We start from the raw sequence: 24,241 nt of genomic DNA, 5'->3' as shown, positions 1-24,241 counted from the left end.
TTGGACTAACGTAAGAGAAAATATCATTCTTTCAAAGCATCCCCCTCCCTAAATTATGTTCCCAGGGACCTGGGAAACACTAAAATCTGTTAGCTTTGCCGTAATATGCTCAAAAACCTGAGTGATATCAATAGAGTTAGAAGATACTAAAGGATTAAAAAGACTCAGGGAAGTAAAACCATTAGAGGAAAATAGCAATAGCAATATAGCAATAGCAGTAGACTTATATACCGCTTCATAGGCCTTTCAGGCCTCTCTAAGCGGTTTACAGAGAGTCAGCATATTGCCCCCAACAATCTGGGTCCTCATTTTACCCACCTCGGAAGGATGGAAGGCTGAGTCAACCCTGAGCCGGTGAGATTTGAACCGCTGACCTGCTGATCTAGCAGTAGCCTGCAGTGCTGCATTTAACCACTGCGCCACCTTGGCTCTATAAAATTTATAAATACTGCCTTTGTTTTCTCAAATACATCATTGTCTTTATAGTAATACTCTCATAACAAATCCATGTGTACTGTTATATCCAATCACATCTACATTCTAATTTGCATAGCTTTCTTTAGTGGAATTGTATCCCTTCCCTTTCTGGCTTTGTTTATTACAGTATCAAAGGCAACAGAAGCAATCCTGCTTCAACAAAACTATGTGCTGGCTTCAGTGGTGGGTTGCAGGCGGTATGCCCCAGTACGGGCCTACTGGATCCTGCCCGGAGCACCGGATACCGTTCCGTTCCGGTGCTCCAGAGGGCCCACCCGCCTGCCCGCGCTCCTTACCGGTGCTTTATCCTGTTGGCGCTTCTGTGCATGTGCATGGCACGTATGGCGCCTGCGTGATGCTCCGCGGAGCAGCTGGAGTGTCACGGAGGCTTGCGGAAGCGTCATTTGATGCCAGACCGCATGCGTGCGCTGCATGCATGTGCGCACACACCGCATGCATGCATGTGGGTAACTCCGAGGCCGTTCCAACCGTACCGGTTAGAACGGAATCCAGAACCCACCACTGGCTAGCTTCCAGTTTAACTGAGCTCTTGGGGAAATCTGTGAGTGACTTTTCTCCTAAATAGAAAAAAACAATGTTAATGCTTCTAGGATAACTCAGTGGGGTAGGTGCAGGGTTGACAGCAGTATCTAACCGAAAAATGGTCCCAAAGCAGTTTTTAGTTGGAACAACAGTGCAGGAGTGAGGGCAATAATGTTGTAATAATTCCTCTATGGGAATCTGGCTCAGATGGGTATCTGCTTATCTGCCTTCTCAGTTGGGTTGCCTGTATTTTTGTAATTAACACACCATTTGAAAAACAAAAAACCTCCAGGGCTCTATTTATCCAAAGGAATCTAAAACCAGCAGTGCTATCCTTTAAAGTCTTAGTATTTGGGGATTTGGAAATAAAAAGCATATACAAAAAGAGGAGAAGGCCAAAGAATGCGAGGTAGACCCAGAAGAAGATGGAGAGGCAACATCAAAGATACACTACAACAGCATCAATAATGGGTGACACAGCCAGAAGTGCAAGAACCAGAACTATCGAGGAGGAGGAGGAGGATTAAAAGTGGCAGAAAAGGTCAAGGAACAGTTGATGTCAAAAATGTAGACAGGATGACAAATTAAAATTTGTTGCCATTAATGTCTGAACTGGGCAGATGCATACTTTCTGTTTGGCCCATCACTCGTGCAAGCCACTCATTGCTTTCTGAATGCAGGAATGGATGAATGTCCTCCCTCCACTCTCATTCCATTCCAAAGGCACCCTATTCTCAGGTTTTCCATCTTCAATTCAAAGCTGCTGTTTTTAAACTCAAGCCATCTTAGGTCCTTCAGAGAAGATGGTCTCCAGTGTTTTCATCTTGTTCTAAGAGCAGCCTCACTTCTGATTGGCCTCCAGTGCCGGGCACACTGCCTCTCCTCCAATGGGTCATCCCTCCTTTGCTGCTGGGCTATTGTGCTGTTTACTGGTCAGCAGTTGCAGGTTGTTACCTTTTAAAATAATCCTGCAACTGATCTAACAATCACTGAAGCATCCTCATCCCTGTAAGTGTGCACTCCATTCCATCTTTACATCTCCCAGTGAAGGTAAGGCTGAGGATACTTTTAATGATTTGCTCTTTCTGTCCAGATTCTCTTTTCTTTCCGACCCATTTCCTTAGGATTCCTGCATCTGGGCTTTCCCTTCCCTGCCTTACATTTGACGACCTTTACACTGCAATATAGGAACATTGCTATTTTATTTCTGTGAAGCTAAATGAACAGTTTTTCCTTGCTCCCCTTTCCATGCCCTACAGAGAAATGTAGGCGTGAACAACCTGTTCCCTATTGCTTTGATACAATTGCATCATTGGAACCACAAAAGTATCATAAGGGGGGGGGGGAAACCCCCCAGAAAGGATCTGCATTAGTGTCAAAGGAAATAATGCAAGCATTTGGAGAAGCAAAGGCAAGGCATAAGGCCCAATGATTAGGAATCGATCTCTAAAAGAAAAAGGCAAGCACCGATTCAGTAGTGCCCACAGGAGCCAATCAACAGAGCAGGAGACTGTGAGTTTATTTATTAATTACATGTTTAAACCACCCATCTTCCTCACAGAAGGAGTGAAACTTTAAAGCATGAAAGCTAGTTGGGTCACTTTGGGCCAATCACTCTCTCAGCCCAACCGACCTATAAGGTGGTGGTTGTGGGGGAAATAGGAATACTAGGTATGCCCCGCTGCCTTGAGTGACTTATTAAAAAAATAATAAAGATGAGATTAAAAAAATATTTTAAAAGGCTAATTGGAACTTGGAGCGGCCCTTGTCTAGAGGTAGAATTTCTGAAGCTGACATTAAGAAACAAATAGCTTTAGGCTGCAGGGTGGAATCACCCCTCAGCCTGAATCATTGTTTTCACTCTGGGGGATTAGATAGAAATAACGTCCAGTAGGGGGTGAGAGAACACCACCAGATGGAAGAGCCACTCCTTTTGTGAAATTTCACTGGCCTACTGCCCTAGAGAAAATCCAGATGTTGTTAGGAGCTCCTTTTCACCAACTGCTCCCCTCTGGATTCTACAACGGCTACCTCCATCCTGGTACCATCCAGATGGGCATTCATGTTATTAACAGGGAGTTAAGGCAATTCGAATTTCAGCCATCTGGAGAGTAACAGGCTAAGGAAGCTTGCTCTTTAAAGATCAGCAGGAAATACGTGTATAGATTCCTTCCTTGCTGGATTTGCCTTCGGCTTTGGAGATCTTTGAAGATCAGGCTTTTTGCCCTTAGCTTTGGAGATCAACAATCCACTTTCTGCTTCAGCACCTTGAGCAGCAGTTGGTATTTCATGATCCGCTGTACGGGCTTGATAAGTAAATCATTGAGCTGCAGGCGATGCCCCAATTCCTGCTTTAGTTCCTGGAAAAGAGAAAACGATGTACAGCCAAGTCTGTAAAAAATGTGTGGGAGATTGACTGCGCATGCTATACAGACACCGCACAAAATGTGACATGCTTTAAAAAGGACACCTGCAAGTGAAAGACGAGTATTAGAGACTTGGGAAAGCAAGATGCGACCAATATATAACATTTAAAAGTGGCTTCATAGGCTTACATATTCAGAATGGAGCTTAGCATAGAAGAACATTTGCAGTCTTTTATTCTTTATCTCCGAGCAGAAGGATCCCAGGGATAGAAAATTCATCATTCTTTCAAAAGACTTTTCCTTCCCACCCCTTAGCTCAAGGGCATGTATTTCTGAGAGAAAAGACAATTCTGAAGCCTGGGGCCAGTCAACAGCTGCTCATCTACCCCTTATGCCAATTTAAAGAGTTAATACAGGCAACCTCTGATGGTACATGGCTTTTAAAGTCTCCCTCAACCGGGAGTTCTCACCTCAATTACGGCTAACAGATGCCAGGAGTTATTCCCATGGGTTTTGCAAATCATTGCCTACCCACATTAAGAGGAATGTGTGATAGTGTGCAAGAAGAGGCAGATGTGTTGGGCGGCAATGGCTCCATACAAATGCTTCTCCTCAAGATGGGAGCTTCTAGATGACAGGACCAAAAGAGGTTGCCAGGTACCCTGGAGTTCATCTGCGTTGGCTGAGAAAGGGTCCCTTATGCCGGCAGGAGAGGAGTCAGACACAAGCAAGTTATGTGGTAGAGGCTGAAGGCAGGAAGAAAGAACAAAGCAGCAATCAAGGCACATAGTCCCTTACCTCAAAGTAAGTGTCGATAAACTCAGAAACAATATGCTCAGATTTGGGTTTGTTCTGACAGTAAACAACATACATGTGCAAACGGCGCTCCTAGAATATAACAGGGAAACAGTTCAGTGGAACACTTTGGATACAATTTAACAACATGTACCTTAAAGAGCCAGGTCCAAACCTACTGAGCCATTTATACAAGTTACTAGTTCTGATGAAAATCTTATTTTATGGCACATGCTGTCTTTGCCTCTGGGGCATTTTTTATTGTTTCATCGTTATCTATGCTTAAGCCAGCATTTGTTTCTATAATGCTTCCAGTAACGCTTGGGGAAACTCAGAATTAGCTTCCTCTAGCAGATTATAAGTAAAGGCAGGTATAATTTTAATAGCTTCTGGTTGTAATCATTGAATATGCATACTTGCTAAGAAATAAATCTAATTTTTTTCTGATTGTGTATATGTGTGTGTGTGCACGTATATATTACATATACATATATACACATATACTTCACATTTATTTGGGAACAGACCTTGTTTTGTTGAATGATTACAGTCAATTTTGTGGAATTATAGCAGCTTATTTTGTTGAATTACTAAAGTTAAATAGTAGGCTAAGAAAAACATCTCATTTTAGCAAAGTTTCCTTTTACAAAGGAGAACTATGGGTTAATCATGGTAATTCATTGCAGCAACAACAAAACAATTTTGTGAAAAACAAGATTAAACCAGGGTGTGAATGATTCATGGCAATCGCCTCTCTCTGGAGTTTGATATTATTTAGAATGTAGCCTTTAAAAAAAGTACAAAGTTATCTGTTCCCAGGCAGCAATGCTCCTAGTTTTCAAAGGTGTTTTTTTTTAATTTATAAATAGCATTCAGACTTCTTAATTACTGTACACTGAAATTGTTTTATTAAATGTTCTTCTACAGCATGAAATTGACTAGGGCAGATGGTATAGTCAATTCCACCTTCATTCTATCAGAAGAATGTTTCTTTCTCCAACCTTCATATAATTGATAACTCCCATAATCAGCAACTGAATGGCCAAAGGTCATGGTGCTTGAGGATTATGAGATTTAAAAGTCTATGAAGTCTGTGCCACACATAAATAACATTTCACTTTGCAACTCTATATCTCATTTCATTTGCACTGTCATCACTCTATTATCACCAGTTGTGGGGCAATAATTACCAATGCTCCTAGACAATGAAAAATCTATTGAATTAAATATGCCATAGGTCAGGCTAACAAATGCTTGATAAGAAAAAGGGATCAATATCATCATCCTTAGAGCATCTAGCTTTCTTAAGATGAGTAAGGGATTTCCTCTTCTATGCTTAAACTTGCATAATCCCTGAGTTAATGAGGCTACAATGGACATGCTTTTCCAGAGGAATTAGATGATTCAATCAAACTAAAGCTCCATCTAGGTCAGCATTCTGCATCTGACCATGGCCCTTCTAAAAATGTTTTAATGCAAGTAAAAAGGGTAACTGTTTTATCTTGGTCTTTAGAAACTAGAAATCTATGCTCCTCGATTCAGAAATGTCATTTAACCATTCAGCTTCTATTTTGGCAGCTGGTTTACCCTCCAAATGTAGGGACTCACGTGCTTTATGAACAGCTCGGCCAGAAGATCAGGGTCCTCCAGACATTTCTCCAGCTGCTTGAGTAAATAACTGCAGTTGGGGGAGGAGAGGGAGCAGATATGGTATCCATGAGATAGGTGCCCTTATCCCATTCCTCCATTTCCCACCCTCCCTGTCTTTTATATTACAGATTCAAACCAAAGTGCTTTTCAAGGGAGGCTAAGAAATATGAGTCCTTCTTAGAACTGGATTCTTTTGGAAAAGAAAGGAAAGAGGATCAGTAATCCATTCAACCATAAGATAGTGGCCCATCAAAATTCTTGTCCTTTATTTTACTAATTTCATATTGGCCACATTCACCTAGATAGGTAATCCACTGGGTCAATATTAGCCCTTGAAACAGCTGCCAAGAAATAATTCAAAGTTACCCCAGACTTCCCCCCAGATATGGCCACTGGCCTTCAGTTCCCGTTATAGCCATTTGGCCTGATTATTGGAAATTATTGGAATTCCAATAATCCTAATTATTGGAAGCACACAGGTTCAATAGGACTTTTCATTGTTACCACATGCCATGCTCTGTCCAGAAATGACTGTTTGCTTGTTCACTCACTCTTTATGCCAGTCATAGATCTGGTGGATGTTCCCAAAGATTATCTTATCCTTGCCCTTCATACCCTCAGGGATGCCACGGGTATTCATGGTCACCATATAGCCCTGCAAAATCAGAAGAATAGGCTAGAGGTGGAACTATTTTGTTTCTTCTTTGAAACATGGAAGGAGTGAATGAAGGAGGAATTAAGATTCCTGCCCTGACAGAAAGTAGGGATGATGGGCTCTTCCTTGGTAACTGGGAGAAAAGGAGTACATGTGCATATACCTTATTTATAGCAACTATGATTCTCAGAAACCTCTGAGAATCCCTAATATTCAGAAACACATCACAGATTTCTCAATGAGAGCAGAGCTAACCAGTTCCCTTAAAAAAAAAAGTCTGGCCATTTTTAAATATATTTCAATGAAATATGTCAAAGAAGAAGATTTTTGGGGTGGCAAGATGCCTTTAGTCTAACTGGAGAAATGGTCAACTACTAAATTGACCTACTAAAACAAAGATAAAGTTGTTTATCTTGAACACTGTACAAACATCAAGTTTGTACCACGTTGCATTACAAACTCAAAAATTCTTACCTAGAACGTAATATACTTTATAGTAGGATAGGCATCCTGTCTCCATATTTTGCTTGGATTTTAACTCCCATTAGTCCAGTTAACAATATCTCAAAGTAAAGAGCTTATTGGAGTTTAAAATATACTAAGTTGAGATAGATTTATATTCCCTCTCTAGTGCTTTTATTAGTTGGAGAAAAGAAGTTGAACTGCACAAGAAGCAGCAAACAGGTGCTCTTTTTCAAGGATGTCGGAAAATATTATGATGACTGACAAGCAAGGGACACATATTACTGTTACTTTTTCTTCCATTTTCTGGTATTCATCAAAGTTCAAGGATTATTTCTGTACTATACTCTCCTTTTCATTAAACCAGGTCTCTATGACTATACCGCTTTGACTATATAAACTTGAAAATTTTGAATTATTGCAAAAATAGGACAGTTCGGCTAGAAATAACTATTGGCCGTAAGGAACTGAGGACACTTTAAAATAAAACACAAATTCATTTTAGATATGTAGTAATAGAAGCTCAAATAAAATGGGTTACAAGTTGGAGGAGGAATGGAAGAAGACAGATCAGCAATAAGCAGACAGAAAATTAAAGTCAGTAAAGTATAAAAGGAAGTATTATTTTATTACAAAGGGAGGGTCTGCCCAACTCAAGAAAAGGCATAAATGAATGCACATTTTGCAAAATAATTGTGTCTGACAAAATACTTTAAAAATGCAGAAAATTAAAGATCAATTGTTAAAGATATTAAACACATAACAACTTGTATTACTTTAATACAAGTTAAAAATATAAGAAGCGGGAAATTAGCAGAAGGGCAATGAAACCATTATATGACAACAACATAGAAGGAGTCATTTTAGGAGTCAAGGAAATTGGCAAATAAATCAAATGAATTTTGTACATTGGTCTTTACTTTAAAAGTTGCTGGAAATGTACCCATGCCTGAATCAGAATTGATTGAAAATAAATACTCCCCTCCCCCGCCCCCAAATGGATCAGGGCTTTGCGCTCGTGGCATTCACCCAACGGATCTTAAAAAACAGTTGAGGAACTGCTGAAGCATGAGATCAAATGTGTAACATCTCTTAAATCAGACTTCTTAACAGAGAACCTGGAAGGTAGCCAATATATTAGCAATATTTTTTTTTTAAAAAGGGATTGGGGTTGAGGAAGAGGAAAAAAGAAAACAACATTCAGGAAATTACGGACCTGTCTGAGATGCATTGATGAAAAAGATAACTGATATTGTAAAAACGTGCATAAACACAAGACTTGTTAAGGAAGAATTTTTGTGGAGGGAGGTTCTGCTCTGCCAGCCATTTAAAACATTGTACCACAGAGGCATCAATAATAAAGTTGCAGATACAGTAAGTGATCCAGTGAATATTATATTCTCAACTGTTCAGAAAGCTATAATGGGGTGAGCAAGAAGCTCACATGCAACCACCAACTTCCTTTTTTTGACCGCCTACATCGGGGTATCAAACTTGATTTCTTTGCGGGCTGGATCACTGTTCTAGTTCTCCTCTGTAGGCTGGTGGTGGGTGGAGGAGGTGTCAGCAGGTGAAGGCACATGCCTGCCATCATGGTCTCCTCCTGTGCACATGCACGCCTGCTAGGATGGCTTGGGACAGGCCTGCGCTTGCATGTGCCTACTGCCTCCTGCACACATGTGCACCCACCAGGATAGCATGGCCCAGGCCGAAGCGATGTGGGCTGGCCCCTTACAATTTCCAGGACAGCTGTGCCTTGAGTTTCACACCCCTGGCCTAGATGATTCCCCAATTCTGCTGCTGAAAACTGCTGGAAAATCATTGATATCCAGTACTAAAAGGCTAATATTAGCACTTTCTCTTAATACATTTCTTCTAAAACAAGCGTCCAACAGGATGAACCCACATATTTTAGCTTTTAAGTAAAACCTTATCAAATTTTCAAAAGAGATATAAAAGAAGCCAACAGTTCCAGCCTGGCAGAAAAGTGTGATTTTAATATATGAAATTCCTGACTCTAAAAATGTTGCTCGCCCTGCAATTGCAGCAGTCAAACGTAGAGATATCCAAACATTTCTATTTCTGAATTCTAATTCCAATTCTAAATGAAGCAGGTTGTTTCACATTTGACCCACGTGTAGTTATAGTTGTTTTGAATTGTTGTTTTGAATTAAAATTAAAAAATCAGGGCTTTTCAAGCTGAGTTTGAACGCCAAACAATTTGTACACAACTAGTCAAGACATAAGAGGATAGACTGGTCGCTAGTTTGAAAGACAAGCAACAGAAGGTGGAAATAAATAAATAGGGCTCAAAATGGAAGTAAGCACAAAGAACAAGCTGATTCAGTGTTAAAATTTACAATTAAGACATTCAACAGAATATCTCATTGTAAAATAATGTGCTTTCTACAGGATATTACATTCCACCATGTTTTATATTCCCCCCAGAAGCCAATGTATATTTTGTACCCAAAATCGGGCAACCAGTTCTCATTTGAATCTTTGGGATTTTACTTTTGTCAAAAGTTTGTCAAAATTTAATATACTACCATACTGGCTAGTATACATGGCTAGCCCATCTGGAAAAAAAAATGAGACACAGACTAGAGGAGAGAAAAAAATTGAAGGGGAAAGTCTTCTCTTCATAAAAACCTGAGGTTATGCCATTGTGTACCCAGGATGGCAATGCAACAATCACACAGGGTTGCCCTGGGTCGGTCCATAGTTACTTGAATAGCTCTTCAGACTGAAGATTAGAATCAAGCATTAATTTTCTTTTTCTTCTGCTCTCGTCAAGCAAGAAGACAGGCAGTCTCAAGCAATCTACTCTCTTTGGAGGAGGGAAAATATTTTGCCCAGGATCCCCAAAGGTCTGGAGATGACCCGCAGATGAATAGGGAATTTGGTGTCTAAGATGTAGAGTATATGTGTGCACCTCCACAATCTGGCCCAGGTCTTCCACGTACATCTTCTCCGTTTCAGTTAACTCCCTGAGAACAAACCTGCAGACAAGACGAAGCAGCAGTGTCTAAGGGGAAGGAAATGCATTGTGTGAGCCCTGTTCCCTCTTTTCTTATGTACGGCATCCCTCCCATCTTCTTATCCTGCACACATGTGCCACTTACAGACATACAGTAAAGCCTTCTCTATGTTGAGGAGACTCTTGTATGACACAGAGAAAGGACCTCGTTGGCAAGCTGCCTAAGATGTGGCAGAGCAAGTGTGCTGCAAATGTCTGAGCAGTCAGTTTTTCCTGAAGTATTACAGGAATGTTGATGCATAATTAACAATGGATTCTATATAGCATGTCTTCCCAGCACATTTGGAATGAACAGTTAGGACTTGATGGGATGTATCAGTGATGGCGAACCTTTTTTGGCTCACGTGCCATAAGTGGGTGAGCGCAGGGGGGGGGGGGTTGTGTGTGGGCATGCCATACCCATAGTGCAATGCATGACCCCCCCCAGCGCGCATGCACACATGAGAGGTGGTCCCCCCATTTTTCCATGATTTTTTCGCCCTCCCCAAGCTCCAGAGGCTTTATAGGCACCTGGAGAGGGAGAAAACAGCCTCCCCCACCCCCTGGAGGCCCTCCGGAGGCTTCAGGGACCTTCAGGAGACTTCCTTAAAGCCTCCGGAGGACTAAAAATGACACTATGAGCAAATCGGACGTAACTTTTGCTTTGCTTGTAGGGTCGGTTTAAGCCCTCCGGAGGCTTCAGGGAAGTCTTCTGAAGGTCCCTGAAGCCTCCGGAGGGCTTAAACTGACCCTACAAACAAACTGGAACTCTGTTCCCGAACGTCCGGTTTGCCCATAGGGCCAGTTTTTTGCGCTCCAGAGGCTTCAGAAAACAGCCTCCCGGGGGGGGGAGGCTCTTTTCGCCCCCCGGCTCCTATAAAGCCTTTGGAGTCTGGGGAGGGCGAAAAATGGCTTTAAAAAGGCTGAACTCAGCTTGCATGCCCTGACAAATGGCTCTGCGTGCCACCTGTGGCACGCGTGCCATAGGTCCACCATCCCGGGGATCGTGGCACGACAAAACCGTGGTCCACTAAAGCGCGCCCGATTAAAGCGCGTACCTGACGTCATCAGCAGCGCGACAAATACGACCGTGGAGAAAAAAGGGCGCTTTAAAAAGCGCTTTTAAAGCAAGCCGATTCACGTAAAGGTAAGGGTTAGGTTTAGGGTTAGGGTTAGGTTAAGGGTTAGGGTTAGGTTTAGGGTTACGTTAAGCGTTAGGGTTAGGTTTAGGGTTAGGTTAAGGGTTAGCGTTAGGTTAAGGGTTAGGTTTAAGGTTAGGTTTAGGGTTAGGTTAGGGGTTAGGTTTAGGGTTAGGTTTAGGGTTAGGTTTGGAGGGGTTAGGGTAAGGTTTTCGTGTTAATTTTAACTTTACCGCTCACAGCGTGATGTTTTCATCGCGCTGTGATGACGTCAGGTACGCGCTTTCGTCGAGCGCGCTTTCGTCGAGCGCGGTTTTGTGGTGGAACCCCCGGGGATATATCCTGAGTACAAAAGCTATGAAATAACTCTTGTTTCACCTCCATTAAATCTGTGCTTCTCTGTGCTTTTCAATATCCCAAGGGTCTTGGGACATTGTCTGCTACATTTGCCTTCCACCCAGTCCTGTGTTCATCCCTTTCTCCCATCATGGTTTTAAGCTACTGCACCAAGGAAAATCACTTACATACTCTTTTCTAAGGCACTACGCCTCTCCTCCTCTTCCTGCTCCTCAGAGAGTGGGGGCTGCACAAGAGGTTCCATGGGAGACTCTGGGGTTCTGGGATCCGTGGGGAGCAGAGAGGGTTCAGGATCCTGCCGGAAAAAAGAAGAGGAAAGATTCCATTTCATGTTAAAATTTCCAATAGACAATAATAGGTTAAAAGGCAGGTTGGGGACTCAAGGCAACTCAAAACGCCTTACTCAAGCAAGAAGAGTTATTGTAGTGTCTCGTTTCCCCTAACCTCATTCAGAATATGAGAAGTTTGATGGTGCTCAGGAAGGAATATTAGTCACAAATCCGGGTTTATTTTTCCATTTTGGAGCAGATTACTTGTTTTTGATGCTGGACACTATTGACATTGGCCATACATCCCTTTTGATTTCCCAGCTTCTGAAAAGCAATTTGAAACCTCTTCACTTCTGAAATTTTAGAAGTTATGATGTAAATAAAGCAAATTGCTGACCCACTACAAGCTGCTCTAGGTTTTGCGGTAACAAAAATCCCAAAGGGAAAGAAAATACGCTAATGCTCCAAGCTACCGGACGCTTTGCAGGTAGCTGATTCTTTGCCAAAGAGAAGAAAGTTATAGAACCCATTTCTTTTTCTGAAAAAGAAACAAACCCAAAAAAAAGCCCTTCTAATTTAAATGCCTTATTTTTCAGATACACTATATGCATAAAACAAAACTGAGCCAAAACAGAAAACTGAGAATGTAAATATAATGGTGATATAAATAATTAATATTATTATTAGTGTTAGTACTACTGTTATTATATTATTGGACAAGGTAAAATCAATAGGAAGGAAATGCAGAATGAAAAACTATAAACATGAAAGCCGATACAGGAGGCTGTATAATTACTTTATATTGTTATGTATGTTTTGTTTTTTGAATTTTCTTGTGTTTTTCTTTCTGTTTTTAAAGATTAAAATGTTTAATAAAAACTATTTTAAAAAAATGAAACAAAAACAAAACTGATTTACTTGGATTTGGTTATCAGGTCATCTGTTTTAATAAAGTTAAAGAGATACTCTACACTGTTATACAAGCTGTCTACTCACTACTTTACATTGTAGCCAAGTGTCATTTCTTCAGTGTTGTCACCAGTGGTGAGTTCCTCTCCCCATTGATACTGGTACGGTGCTCACGGGGCCACGTGTCCTTTCGTGCACATGCGCTGCACAGGCATGCACACTCCACCGCCCCTGTGACACCTAGCTGCTTGTCAGACTTGTGCAGGCGCCGCACGCTGTGCGCGCAGGAGCAATTAGCTGGATGCTTAAAAAACAGTATAGAATGTAGGTGGGTGGGTCAAACAAGCCACCATAGAGGTATGCTGTCAGCTCTCCTGGCTAATATAGGTATGGCCATATTGGGCCATACTGGCCTGAACCCACCACTGGTTGTCATGTGAAAAGGTACACTTAAATATTTACAAAATGTGAGGGGGTGTACTCACTTCTGGGATATACTTCTATGTAATCTGTGAACAAATCAGGCACTGCTTCTCAATAAGATCTACATCAATTTCCAAATAACTGATGTTATTTGTAAAAACTAGACATTCACCCTTCTCTGATGCCCTACCAAATTTCAAAATGAAAGTATTGTTGAATTCTTTGGTTCTTGAGTGCAACCTCTTTCATTCTATAACATTTTTGTTAGAGAAACATTTATATGGAAACATCAGTCTTTTTCCACCTTACCTAACTATTATGGCTTTTAAACTTTGAATCTGCATGGCTTTATTGTAAATCGTAAATTGTAAATGTTAACAGCAGGGAGGTGACACGGGGCTGGATCCAGGCAGTTGTTACCGCCTCCCTTCGGGAGGGGGTCTTTCCCTCCGCACTTAAAGCGGCGGTGGTGAGACCCCTCCTGAAGAAACCATCCTTGGATCCAGCCGTTCTTAATAATTATCGTCCAGTCTCCAACCTCCCCTTTGTGGGGAAGGTTGTTGAGAAGGTGGTGGCCTTCCAGCTCCAGCGGTCCTTGGAGGAAGCTAGTTATCTCGACCCATTCCAGTCCGGCTTCAGGCCTGGTTACAGCACAGAAACCGCTTTGGTCGCATTGACCGATGACCTCTGGAGAGCCAGGGATGGAGGCCACGCCTCCATCCTGGTTCTCCTTGACCTCTCAGCGGCTTTCAATACCATCGACCATGGTATCCTTCTGCGACGACTGCGGGAGGTGGGGGTGGGAGGCACTGTTTTGCAGTGGTTCTCCTCTTACCTCTCGGACAGGTCGCAGTCGGTGTTAGTTGGAGGGCAGAGATCGACCCCTAGGCCCCTAACATATGGGGTGCCGCAGGGTTCGGTCTTATCCCCCCTACTATTTAACATCTACATGAAACCGCTGGGCGAGATCATTCGGCGGCACGGGATAAGATACCATCAATATGTGGACGATACCCAGTTGTATCTGTCCGCCCCGTGCCAACTCAATGAAGCGGTGGACGTGATGAACCGGGGCCTTGAAGCTGTTAGGGACTGGATGAGGGCTAACAAGCTTGTGCTCAACCCGGAAAAGACCGAGTGGCTGTTGTGTTTCCCTCCCACTAATTTGGCAAGTGTTCCATCTCTCAGGCTGGGGGGTCAAATATTACACCCCTCAGACAGGGTTCACAACTTGGGAGTCCTCCTGGACCCACAGCTGACCTTTGACCACCATTTGTCGGCTGTGACCAGGGGGGCATTTGCCCAGGTTCGCCTGGTGCGCCAGTTGCGACCCTACCTGAACCGGGAGGCCCTCACAACAGTCACTCGTGCCCTTGTGACCTCTAGGCTGGAATACTGCAACGTGCTCTACATGGGGCTGCCCTTGAAGAGCATCCGGTGACTTCAGCTAGTCCAGAATGCGGCCGCGCGAGCGATTGTGGGTGCACCTCGGTTCACCCACATAACACCTATCCTCCGCGAGCTGCACTGGCTACCTGTCGATCTCCGGGTGCGCTTCAAGGTGCTACTTGCCACCTATAAAGCCCTTCATGGTAGTGGATCTGGATACTTGAGAGACCGCCTCCTGCCAATTACCTCCTCGCGACCGATTAGATCACATAGATTAGGCCTCCTCCGGATTCCATCTGCCAGTCAGTGTCGACTGGCAACCACGCGGAGGAGAGCCTTCTCGGTTGTAGCTCCGACCCTTTGGAACGATCTCCCCGTGGAGATTCGTACCCTCACCACCCTCCAGACCTTCCGCGCAGCCCTTAAAATCTGGCTATCCCATCAGGCCTGGGGCTAAAGATTGTAATCCATCCCCACCCGAATGGTATGAATGTTGTGTTCTTTTTAATTATGTATTGTGCTTATGTGTCATTGTTTGTATCCCCTTTCCCTATGAGTTGTAAGCCGCCCTGAGTCCCCCCAGGGAAAAGGGCGGCCTATAAATAAACTTTTCCAATTTCCAACTTTTCCAATTTCCAAAATCAATGAACACCTATTACAAATATGTCTTGAAATTTGCTAATAACATTTTGGTCAACGAAGCATTAATAGCCTGTTTGTAGTCAGAAATTTGTGCACATAAACCTCTGAGTAACAGCGGGCTTCATCTAAACATAAGAACCTATCTTACATGGAATTAATCCAATAGTGTAAACCAGTTATATCCAAACCATGGCCTATGGGCCGCATAGAACCCTGGAATGGTATTAATGGGGCCCCACAAGATCATAATAAAAATATTTTAAAATGAAGGTAGTTTCTTATGTATTGTATATATATTAACTTATTATAAAATATTACATATTTTGTATATGGCCCAAGATAATTCCTCTTCACTCAATGCTGCCCAGGCAAGCCAAAAGATTGGATACACCTGGTCTAAACATCATTTACTACTTAAACACAATGGTTGTAGCCAGTGACGTGCGGTGAGGTTTATGGCTGGTGAGGCACTGACACAAATTTTTTTAGACTTGTGGACTTCAACTCCCAGAATTCCACAGCCAGGCATGCTCAGTTCTGATTTAAAGCGACAGCATTTGTTTTTCTCCTTTGCAAAATAAGTTTCCTTCTTTCTTCTTCTTTTCCCTTTCCCTCCTTCCTACCTCTCTCTCTCCCTCCCCCCCCCAAACACACACACACACACCTTTTCCAGCTGTTTCAGAGAGGATTTCAACTCTGCTCTTGCCTGCCATCATGAAAAGAAAAAAAATGTAAAAGGAAAAAGGCAAGAGCTGAGGTCAGGCTGAGCTAGTTGCTGCCAGAGTCACTGTGGATGACTCTGCTTAACTGTTTAAAAAAGCCTCTTAAAAAAGCACCCTCTACAGGAGGAGGCAGGAGAACCATGTGCCTCATCTACATCAGGAATTTTTCGGCTTTTAACCCTTGCTTAACTCTGCTCGATGATCATAAAACATCTAAAGTCAAACTAGATGAGGCACGTCGTTCTCCTGCCTCCTCCTGTAGAGGGTGCTTTTTTAGAGGCTTTTTTAAACAGTTAAGCACTAAGCAGAGTCATCCACTGTGATTCTGGCAGCAACTAGTTCAGCCTGACCTCAGCTCTTGCCTTTTTCCTTTTACATGTTTTTTTTTTCCTTTCATGATGACAGTGGTGAGGCTCTGCCTCCCCTGCCTCCCCTGACTGCACGTCACTGGTTGTAGCTTTCTACAGTTCCATCAGTTTTTCTCTTAAATGTTGTATTTAAGAAAGACAAAGGATTAAATTTGGGACCTTACATATAAAGCTATCTCATCTAACTATTCAGATAAGTAACCCTAATGCATAAGGAAGGGTTATTAGTATCAGTTACCACCTTAATAAGTTAGGTGGTTTTGAGATTTTGGAAGATTCTCTTAATCTCACTCTGTTCCTGCCAGTTTTATTTTACTTTCTTTTTTTAATTGCTTTCTTGGTATGTTTACACAGAATAAATTCTTTTCTCCTAGCTCCTTGTGAATATTGGTATCAAGAAGGAACAGAAAAAGAAAAAGAGTGAAAATAGGATGTAAATCAGAACTGAGACCAGTTAAAGAAGTCATCACAAGATTGTCCAGTCATTTCTATTCTTTGCCTGCCTTTGGCTGCAGCTAATCTCATTTCATGCAACACTAACCGCATGAGCTGCAAATATTTAACTTCAATGTCAAAGTATTTTTCTGAACCAAGGTAGGCAACATAGTACACTTGAGTGCAATTTGAGGGATTTCTAGCCTATATCCTAAAGTTGTGGGAACTGTATCTTCCCAGAGAAAAGATAAAAGTACATAAATTTATATTTATATAAAGTCAGCATATACATTTAAACAAACAAAGTATCCTGGGTGTTGGTGAAACAAACCCTCCCAAATTTGCTTCCAGGAGTAAGAAGATATTTTATAGTGTCTCAATCTTAAATTTCCAAATGTGTTTACCGCTTCACAAAAGTGGTTGATTCTTCTTTGAAGTCTGCTTAAATATAACAAGCATCCATCAAGATTTGCATTGAACAACATCTAATACAAGACATCTTTTCTTCCTGCCTCTTCCCACCTTCACAACCCACCTGGTTGGGTGTTTTTGAGCCATCTCCTTCTAGCAGGTTGGAGAGCGAGGAAAGATCTGGGAGATGAGTATTGCCATCCTGAAATTATAAGGGAAGGATATCAAACAACTTCATACCCAAGTTTAAAGAGGATATACAAAACTTTCCAATCCTTCTCTTTTAAATTTCCTTTAGATAACAACATTATTGCTCACATCATTACAGTTTTAGCACCCCAAATCTCTGGCCATGCTCTACACAGCTGCCAGTTTGTTCTACTAGCAAAATTAACATACTTAATCAAAACCTTTCTGTAAATCAAGTGTGAAGTTTTTAAAAAAGGCATCAAGGTGCATTTAGAAAATTGGCTACATTTTTTTAAAAAAGCTTACAAGACAAATCAGAATAACTAATGCTATCGTATTGACAAATGAAAAAGGACGATCATCCAATGCTATTTTGAAGGTTGACTCTTTCTAATCCACTTTGACGTGCGATTGGTGATCAGATGTCTCTGATCCATAGTATCACATGCATAATGATGCTGGTATTCTTCAACAGTATATGTCTTGTCTTGTTTGCTCAAACGAACTATTTGTTCTATGTCTTGTAATCTAGATCAACCTCTCCAACTTGGGTACCCTCCACATCTGTGGACCTTAACTCAGGGAATCCTCAGCCACAGACATCTGGATTTCAGGAAGCTAGCCTATGTTATGTTATGTTATGTTTATTAGTCTTGTATGCCACCCACTCCCGGATGACTCTGGGCGGCTTACAATAAAAAGGGGAAAGGGAATAAATAAGACAAACAGCAAATTAAAATACAACAACATTCATAGATTACCGCGGGGCTGGATACTTCAACAGCCCCTGGCCTGCCGGAGCAGCCAGAACTTAGTGGCTTTACGGAAGGCCTGGAGGGTAGTAAGGGTCCGGATCTCCACGGGAGCTTGTTCCAGAGGCCCGGAGCTGCAACAGAGAAGGCTCTCCCCCGGGGGGTCGCCAGCCGACATTGGCTGGCAGATGGAATCCGGAGAAGGCCTAGTCTGTGCCTAAATTCAATGGACTATTCTATCAGGGCTGGCAGTTGTCTAATCCTTCCTTGCAACGAGGGACTGAACAAAATAGCTTTTGTTTGCACAGGCATGCATTTCTTTGCTCTTACTGTGGCGATTGACTCCTGTGGCACAGCGAAGGGTTCCTCTGGTTGGCTGAGGAGGCCTAGGTCAATACTCTTGCGATCCTCCTGGCGCCCGTGGCGCCTTGTCCGGCCTTCTGTTTTCCTGAGTGGGCGTTCTCCCCGAGGTAGCCCACCACCACTTAGCTTGCGCACGGGGTTGGTAAGCCATTTCTTGAGGGTGCTAACTGAATGGCGGGAAGCAGGGGAACTGGGAGCTGAGCTGCTAGATGCCTGTGGTTGGATTGAGGCCACTGAGGCAGAGATGCTGCCATCACTGCCTGCAACAGAGTATGGATCTGCAAGAAGAAGACAGAGACCATAAGTGCACCATCACAATGTAAAGCACCAAGGCAAAACATTCAAGTATGATGAATGAATGTTGCTCATTATTTTATTCTATGTTTTGTCTGTGTTATTGTTTGTATATCCCTCCCTTGATTTTATGTAAGCCGCCCTGAGTCCCCTCAGGGAAAAGGGCGGCCTATAAGTGTTAATAAAACCTAAAAACCTAAAGTAAATGGACTAAAGGCTGCCCAAATAATTATACTCCATAACTGGAAGTCCTTCCACTAGTTATGAAAGCGTACTCTACGATATTCTGTACATTCTCACCGAGGACAAGATCCTTACTCAAGGTTGCACTATACATGTTGCACATAGAAACAAGTCCAGTTGAAATAGCCTGAGGTAGTAAGATGGGACATGCCCTTTCTTGTATTATTACATTTTATTTTTCCTTCCCAAAGAAACTTTCTGTGTTATTGGTTTGTTTATTATCCTATTTTCCTCCAATAATAGGATTAATTGCTGCATGCATTGGGTGTTTGGCTAGCCTTAACATACACACTGATCAAGGCCAATCCTGTCCAGCTTAAACAAACAAACAAAAAAAAACAGCTGCACCATTCACTCTCAGGGTTATCAAGAAAATGGACAGCAGAAAGTGGGCCAATGTTCTGTCAGCATTTGAAGACCAACAAATGAAATAAGTATGAATTACATAATCTTGAAGGCGTCGAAATATCCTTTTATGCTTTGTAGTAAGGATGGTAGGGTTTTTCTTTTGTCTCCAAATCAAATTTGACCACATCAAATCCGATTCGGAGATTTGTGACAACATTGAAAATTTAGAGTAGTTAAAAGAGCTGGTAGGAATTGGGACCCAGTCATTTGGAAACAGGCACATGATACTTCTTCAACAATTAATTTGAGGGACATTTATTTATTTTTCAGGCTTATAGAATGATCCACTTGTATTCAACTCTAAGAAGTAAACGTGCATACTACAGAACCAGGGTTAAAATCATACAAATCAATCACTAAAAAATCTTAAGTAACCAAGAAAACATTATTTGAATATAAACAGTCACAACATGCAATGGGATATCTGCACATCATTGAACAACCAGGTTTTAATGGTCTTAATATCAAAGAGATTAAGCCACTCTTAATTGCATCCCTCTGCATTCTCCAAGCTCATTTGAAATGAATGCTAAATTTCATGTTATCTTTTTTTTTTTTTGCTTCAAAAATCAGTGCAGGTCCTTATGCATAACACAGCCTCCTTGTATAAACTGCAATATGCTCTACATGGGGCTGCTCTTGATGCCCACTCAGAAGCTTTAACTGATTCAGAAAGCAGCAGTTTGGGCACTGAGGGGCATGTTGTGTTATGCCACATGACAGCTCTGCTTCATAAGTTGCACTCGTTGCCAGCTTGCTTCTGGATGGGATTCAATGTGGCATGGGGTCTGGTTATTTGTGGGATGCCCTATCTCCCCTGGTATCTGATTTGATCTGACAAGGTTTGCACGCTCCAAGTTCTTTCAAGTTAAGCAGTGTCATTTATCAAGACCTCTGGAATGAGATTCCTCCTGAAATTTGGTAGCTCCCAGCCAGATGGTATTCTGGCAACCTAAAAGAAATCCTAGATTCCAGGCAAGAATGGTTGGTAGCCCTTGCTGAGTGATATGTGTTTTTCTATCATGTTCTTCCTCTTCACTCAAACAGCATCCAAAGGCAGTTGCCTCTCCAGTGGCTGGGAAATGTTGAATGGCCCTGGCTCTATCTCTGCATCCGACGCAGAGCATCAGAACCTTCCCCAGACTCCAGAACTGGCCCAAGTTCCCCACCCCCACCCCACAACCTCCTCATCGTCCGAGTCTGCCACCAGTTCTGCTGGCAGGCCACAACAGATCCCTCAATTTCACTAAAAGCAAATACCATCCCTGAAATTAAGGAAATGTCTTGAAGTGAACTGAATGTTTTCGCACTGAAAAAGTTTCTCTCTCTCCCTTCTCAACCAATATCATAAACAGGATGCTATTATTTTGAAGCACAGCTTATGCCTGTAATCAAGGCATAAGATTCAGTAAGAGCAAGAGTACAATCATTTTCCTAGGAGACACGGTCTTTATTTAAGTGCAACCCATGGGCCTAGAGAAACTGAAATCTGAAGCAAAGGCAACACATTAATATTCCTCTCCTATATTCTAGTAGTGAGTTGACATAATGAAATAAGGTTTAAATTAAACCCTGGTTGATGGGCGCAGGTGTTCATTTGTATGCATTAATATTTATTGAGTATGTATGAAAATGCAATCATCTGGGTGAGAATAAAGGCTAAATTTACACAATCCAAGTTCTGTGTCAGGAAGTAGATAGATTGAGCTGTGTACAGAAGCAATTATGAGATCAGCTACATAATATGTGTGATTTTTCAAATAAACCCTAAAGTTACTAGCTCAATAACATCTTACTCTGGATTAGACAATAAACATGGGTTGCATTGCAAGCTGACTGACTATAGTTAAGTGATTGCATACATATTTATGCAAGTTTTGTACAAACTGATATGTACTTGAGGTCTAGGGTTTATTTATTGTCTGATGACTGGTTGAATCTATGAATAAAAGAGCACATATACAGTTTTATTTTACTGCGCATCAGACCAAAACCATCAATTAATATAATCATGGGAACGGAAATCAAGTAAAATTCATAATGCGTGAACCAGGGGTGGGTTCTGGCAGGCACTACTGCTGGTTTCCTTGTGTGCATGCCGCGCGCGCATGAGCAGTACAATTAAAATTGTTCTGCGCATGTGCAGAACTGAAAAACAAGATGGTGGCACCTATGGCGCCACCCTGAGAACCGGTTCGGGGTTGTGGCAGGCCTGGGTCGCTGCCGGTTCCAGAGACCCAGGCCACCAAACCACTACCAGTTCGGCCTAACCAGTCCAAACTGGTAGCCCACCACTGGTGTGAACTAAGAACTGATGGCTCACAGGTGAATTAATTTTTGTTGTGTACTTATCTCACCTTCTTCATGGAACTCTGCAATATACATAACCCTGTCCCTTCTAGCTCATCCTCGATAATTACCATCTAAGGCAGGGGTGGGAACAATAGGGTGGGAAACAATAAATTTCCTTATAGCCTTGTCTCTCATCTTAGATTGGGGTGGAAAACAATGGCCCTTTTATGACTTATGGACTTCAACTCCCAGAATTCCTGAGCCAGCATAGCTCAAGAAGTATAGTTTCATCTAAGATGAGAGAGAAGGCTCTAAGGAAGTTTGATAACCATATGAGGATATAAATTGAGGACTCCTTGACCTTATTTTACATTATAAATACTAGACTAGAATATACACATAAACTGATTAATAAAAGTTCCGTGATGTTGTATGAAGTCTGTATCTGCTTCATTTCCATAAAAATCCATGACTAAGATGTGGTAATCAACTATTCAGTATGATTGTACAAATTAATGAACTTTATGACATGTGAGAGTGATTCAAATATGGCTCTGCTTGAGCAATTTTACCGTACATCACCATAAAATCTGAATTTGATGAAAACTGATTCAAATGTGTTTTAAGTTGCAAGGGGTTTCTATTCTCAGAGATGTTTAACTGCCACTCCAAGGAATCTTTGACTATGCTGGCTAGGGATCTTGCAATCTGGTGTCCAGAAATATGTGGAAAAAGCAATTTCCACACATCTGTTTCAAAACAAATCAGGGTAGTCATGCTTAGCTTCAACAGAAACGTTTGGTTTGGCTACTTTGGCCCAAGTTCTGCTTAGTTTCATGAAGTGAGCCTGAATGCGTGGAATTATATGTGAAAATGCATGCTGGAAACACTCTGATAAATATTTGTAAGCCAGCAGTATTGTCCCAAATGCAACTAGCAAGATAAAGGAGTCTTGTTTTCAGGGGGAAAAAAACCCCACTGTATTGCAGCAATAACCCATTTAGCCAGGGGCCATAATTCAATACAGTGGCATGGCACCTGCTCCTGAAATAACACTGCCTGCGTCAGGAAGTAGAGATGTGTCAAGCCAATGCCACAGGCATCTAAACCTACCTAGGAAACTAACACGACAGTGTGAGGGGTGTTGCTATGGCAACCTATCAGCTCTGTACATGTCCATGGTCTACTTGTGATGAAGGCTTAGGAAAAAATAATAATTTGCACCCACAAAATATAGCATGCAATGTCATTCTTACCGTCCATGGTCTGAAGCCTATACCTGAAGTGCTGAAATTCGTGTGGACTAAATGTTCTTTCATAGAAAATATTACTTCTAGAGAAAACTACCAAGTCAAGGACAAGGTTGAAAGCTTATGTAAGGACCGCTAATGGAAAGGAGAATGGAAAGGACTTCTCATTTACACTCTAAAGGGATATAAATCAGAAGCAGCTGTACTGGACTCCAGTTTTTGTTTTTGTTTTATTTATAGACTCTCCAAATCAAATGACTTTAAAGAAAAGTTCAAATTGGCCATCTGGTCCAAACTTGCAAGTAGTATCTATATATGCATGTGTGAACCACTTTTAAGAACTGTTTATGTAGATTGTATTTACCTCTAGTCTAGGTAATTGTAAATTTGGCTAAGTATGCCACATCCTCAACGAATACATGTGCTATTTTAACTCCACAAGCCACAATTACCTTTTATCCCTAACATACATGTTTTTGTTTTTTAGGTGGGGACATTTCTAATTTAAACAATTGGGCCAAGGCTCTGATGGATGGAGGAGGTATGAGAGCAACGACATGGGTATCATTGGTGAGGGAAGGAATCCACATTTTCTGTGTGGTGTAGCTTTTTGAGCATTTTAATAGAAAATGGGACGCAAAGTTTTTTTAAACCCACTGTATGTGGAATATGAATTTTTTTTAAACATTGTTTTTAACGGCACTTACCACATGTTACCTCAGCCTCACCCTCTTTAAGGCTGGCGTCATCTCTGGTAAACAGACAAATATTTAGTTTTGCTGGCACGGAAGAACAAAGAGAAACGGGGATTTGTCAAGAATCTATTGTCCCAGCTAGCGATTGGTGGGGCCACCCTCAAAAAACTGTGTCACAAATAGCTGTACAAGTTGGTCTTAACAACACGTTATGCCAGTCCATTCCCACTGGCTGGTCTCCAGAAGTAAAACAGTGCAAGAGAGCCATGTTCACCTAAGGCAGTGTTTCTCAACCTTGGCCACTTGAAGATGAAGTCCGGACATCTTCAAGTGGCCAAGGTTGAGAAACACTGACCTAAGGTATATGGTGCTAAATGCTGATCTCCTTCAGATTCCTCCTGCTACTTCTATGGGTGATGGGGCAACCGTTAATATCAGTGGAGGAGGAATCTGCACAGCACGTTCCTTGGCAAGGCCTGGTGTAATTGGCTGCGCCTTTCACCATCTGTTCTTCAGGAGTTCAGTGTACTGGTGGGTGGAGCCATGTGCGGGAAAGAAAGGCTCAAAACACAAGGGGAGATGATTTCTTTACACATTCCCTTTTATTCTTCAGCAATGTATTTTTCATGTTTTCTTTAATGTCAATTCTCAACCTATATTATAAAAAAAAAAGCTGTTCCCTAACTCTTTCTTATAAACAGCGGTAAACTTTCCGATAAACCTT

General features: G+C 41.9%; 1 protein-coding gene across 4 annotated transcripts in view; it reads right to left on the bottom strand.

Moving 5' to 3' along the window:
- The window catches only part of ARHGEF25 (Rho guanine nucleotide exchange factor 25), a 109,673-nt gene that overhangs the window by 18,131 nt on the left and 67,301 nt on the right, over positions 1–24,241 (bottom strand). For all 4 annotated transcript variants that reach the window (XM_032211765.1, XM_032211761.1, XM_032211764.1 and 1 more), the window contains exons 3-10: positions 18,303–18,613; positions 17,156–17,233; positions 11,631–11,758; positions 9,884–9,950; positions 6,383–6,486; positions 5,790–5,859; positions 4,185–4,274; positions 3,288–3,380 (exon numbers count right to left, since the gene is read on the bottom strand). In XM_032211765.1, the coding sequence (XP_032067656.1) occupies positions 3,288–3,380; positions 4,185–4,274; positions 5,790–5,859; positions 6,383–6,486; positions 9,884–9,950; positions 11,631–11,758; positions 17,156–17,233; positions 18,303–18,613 (941 nt within the window). The remainder of the gene's footprint in view (positions 1–3,287; positions 3,381–4,184; positions 4,275–5,789; positions 5,860–6,382; positions 6,487–9,883; positions 9,951–11,630; positions 11,759–17,155; positions 17,234–18,302; positions 18,614–24,241) is intronic.

The sequence above is a fragment of the Thamnophis elegans genome, chromosome 2, assembly GCF_009769535.1.
Source record: "Thamnophis elegans isolate rThaEle1 chromosome 2, rThaEle1.pri, whole genome shotgun sequence".
Classification (NCBI taxonomy): Eukaryota; Metazoa; Chordata; class Lepidosauria; order Squamata; family Colubridae; genus Thamnophis; species Thamnophis elegans.
Note: the sequence above shows the minus strand (reverse complement) of the source record. Positions and strands in the feature narration are given on the sequence as shown.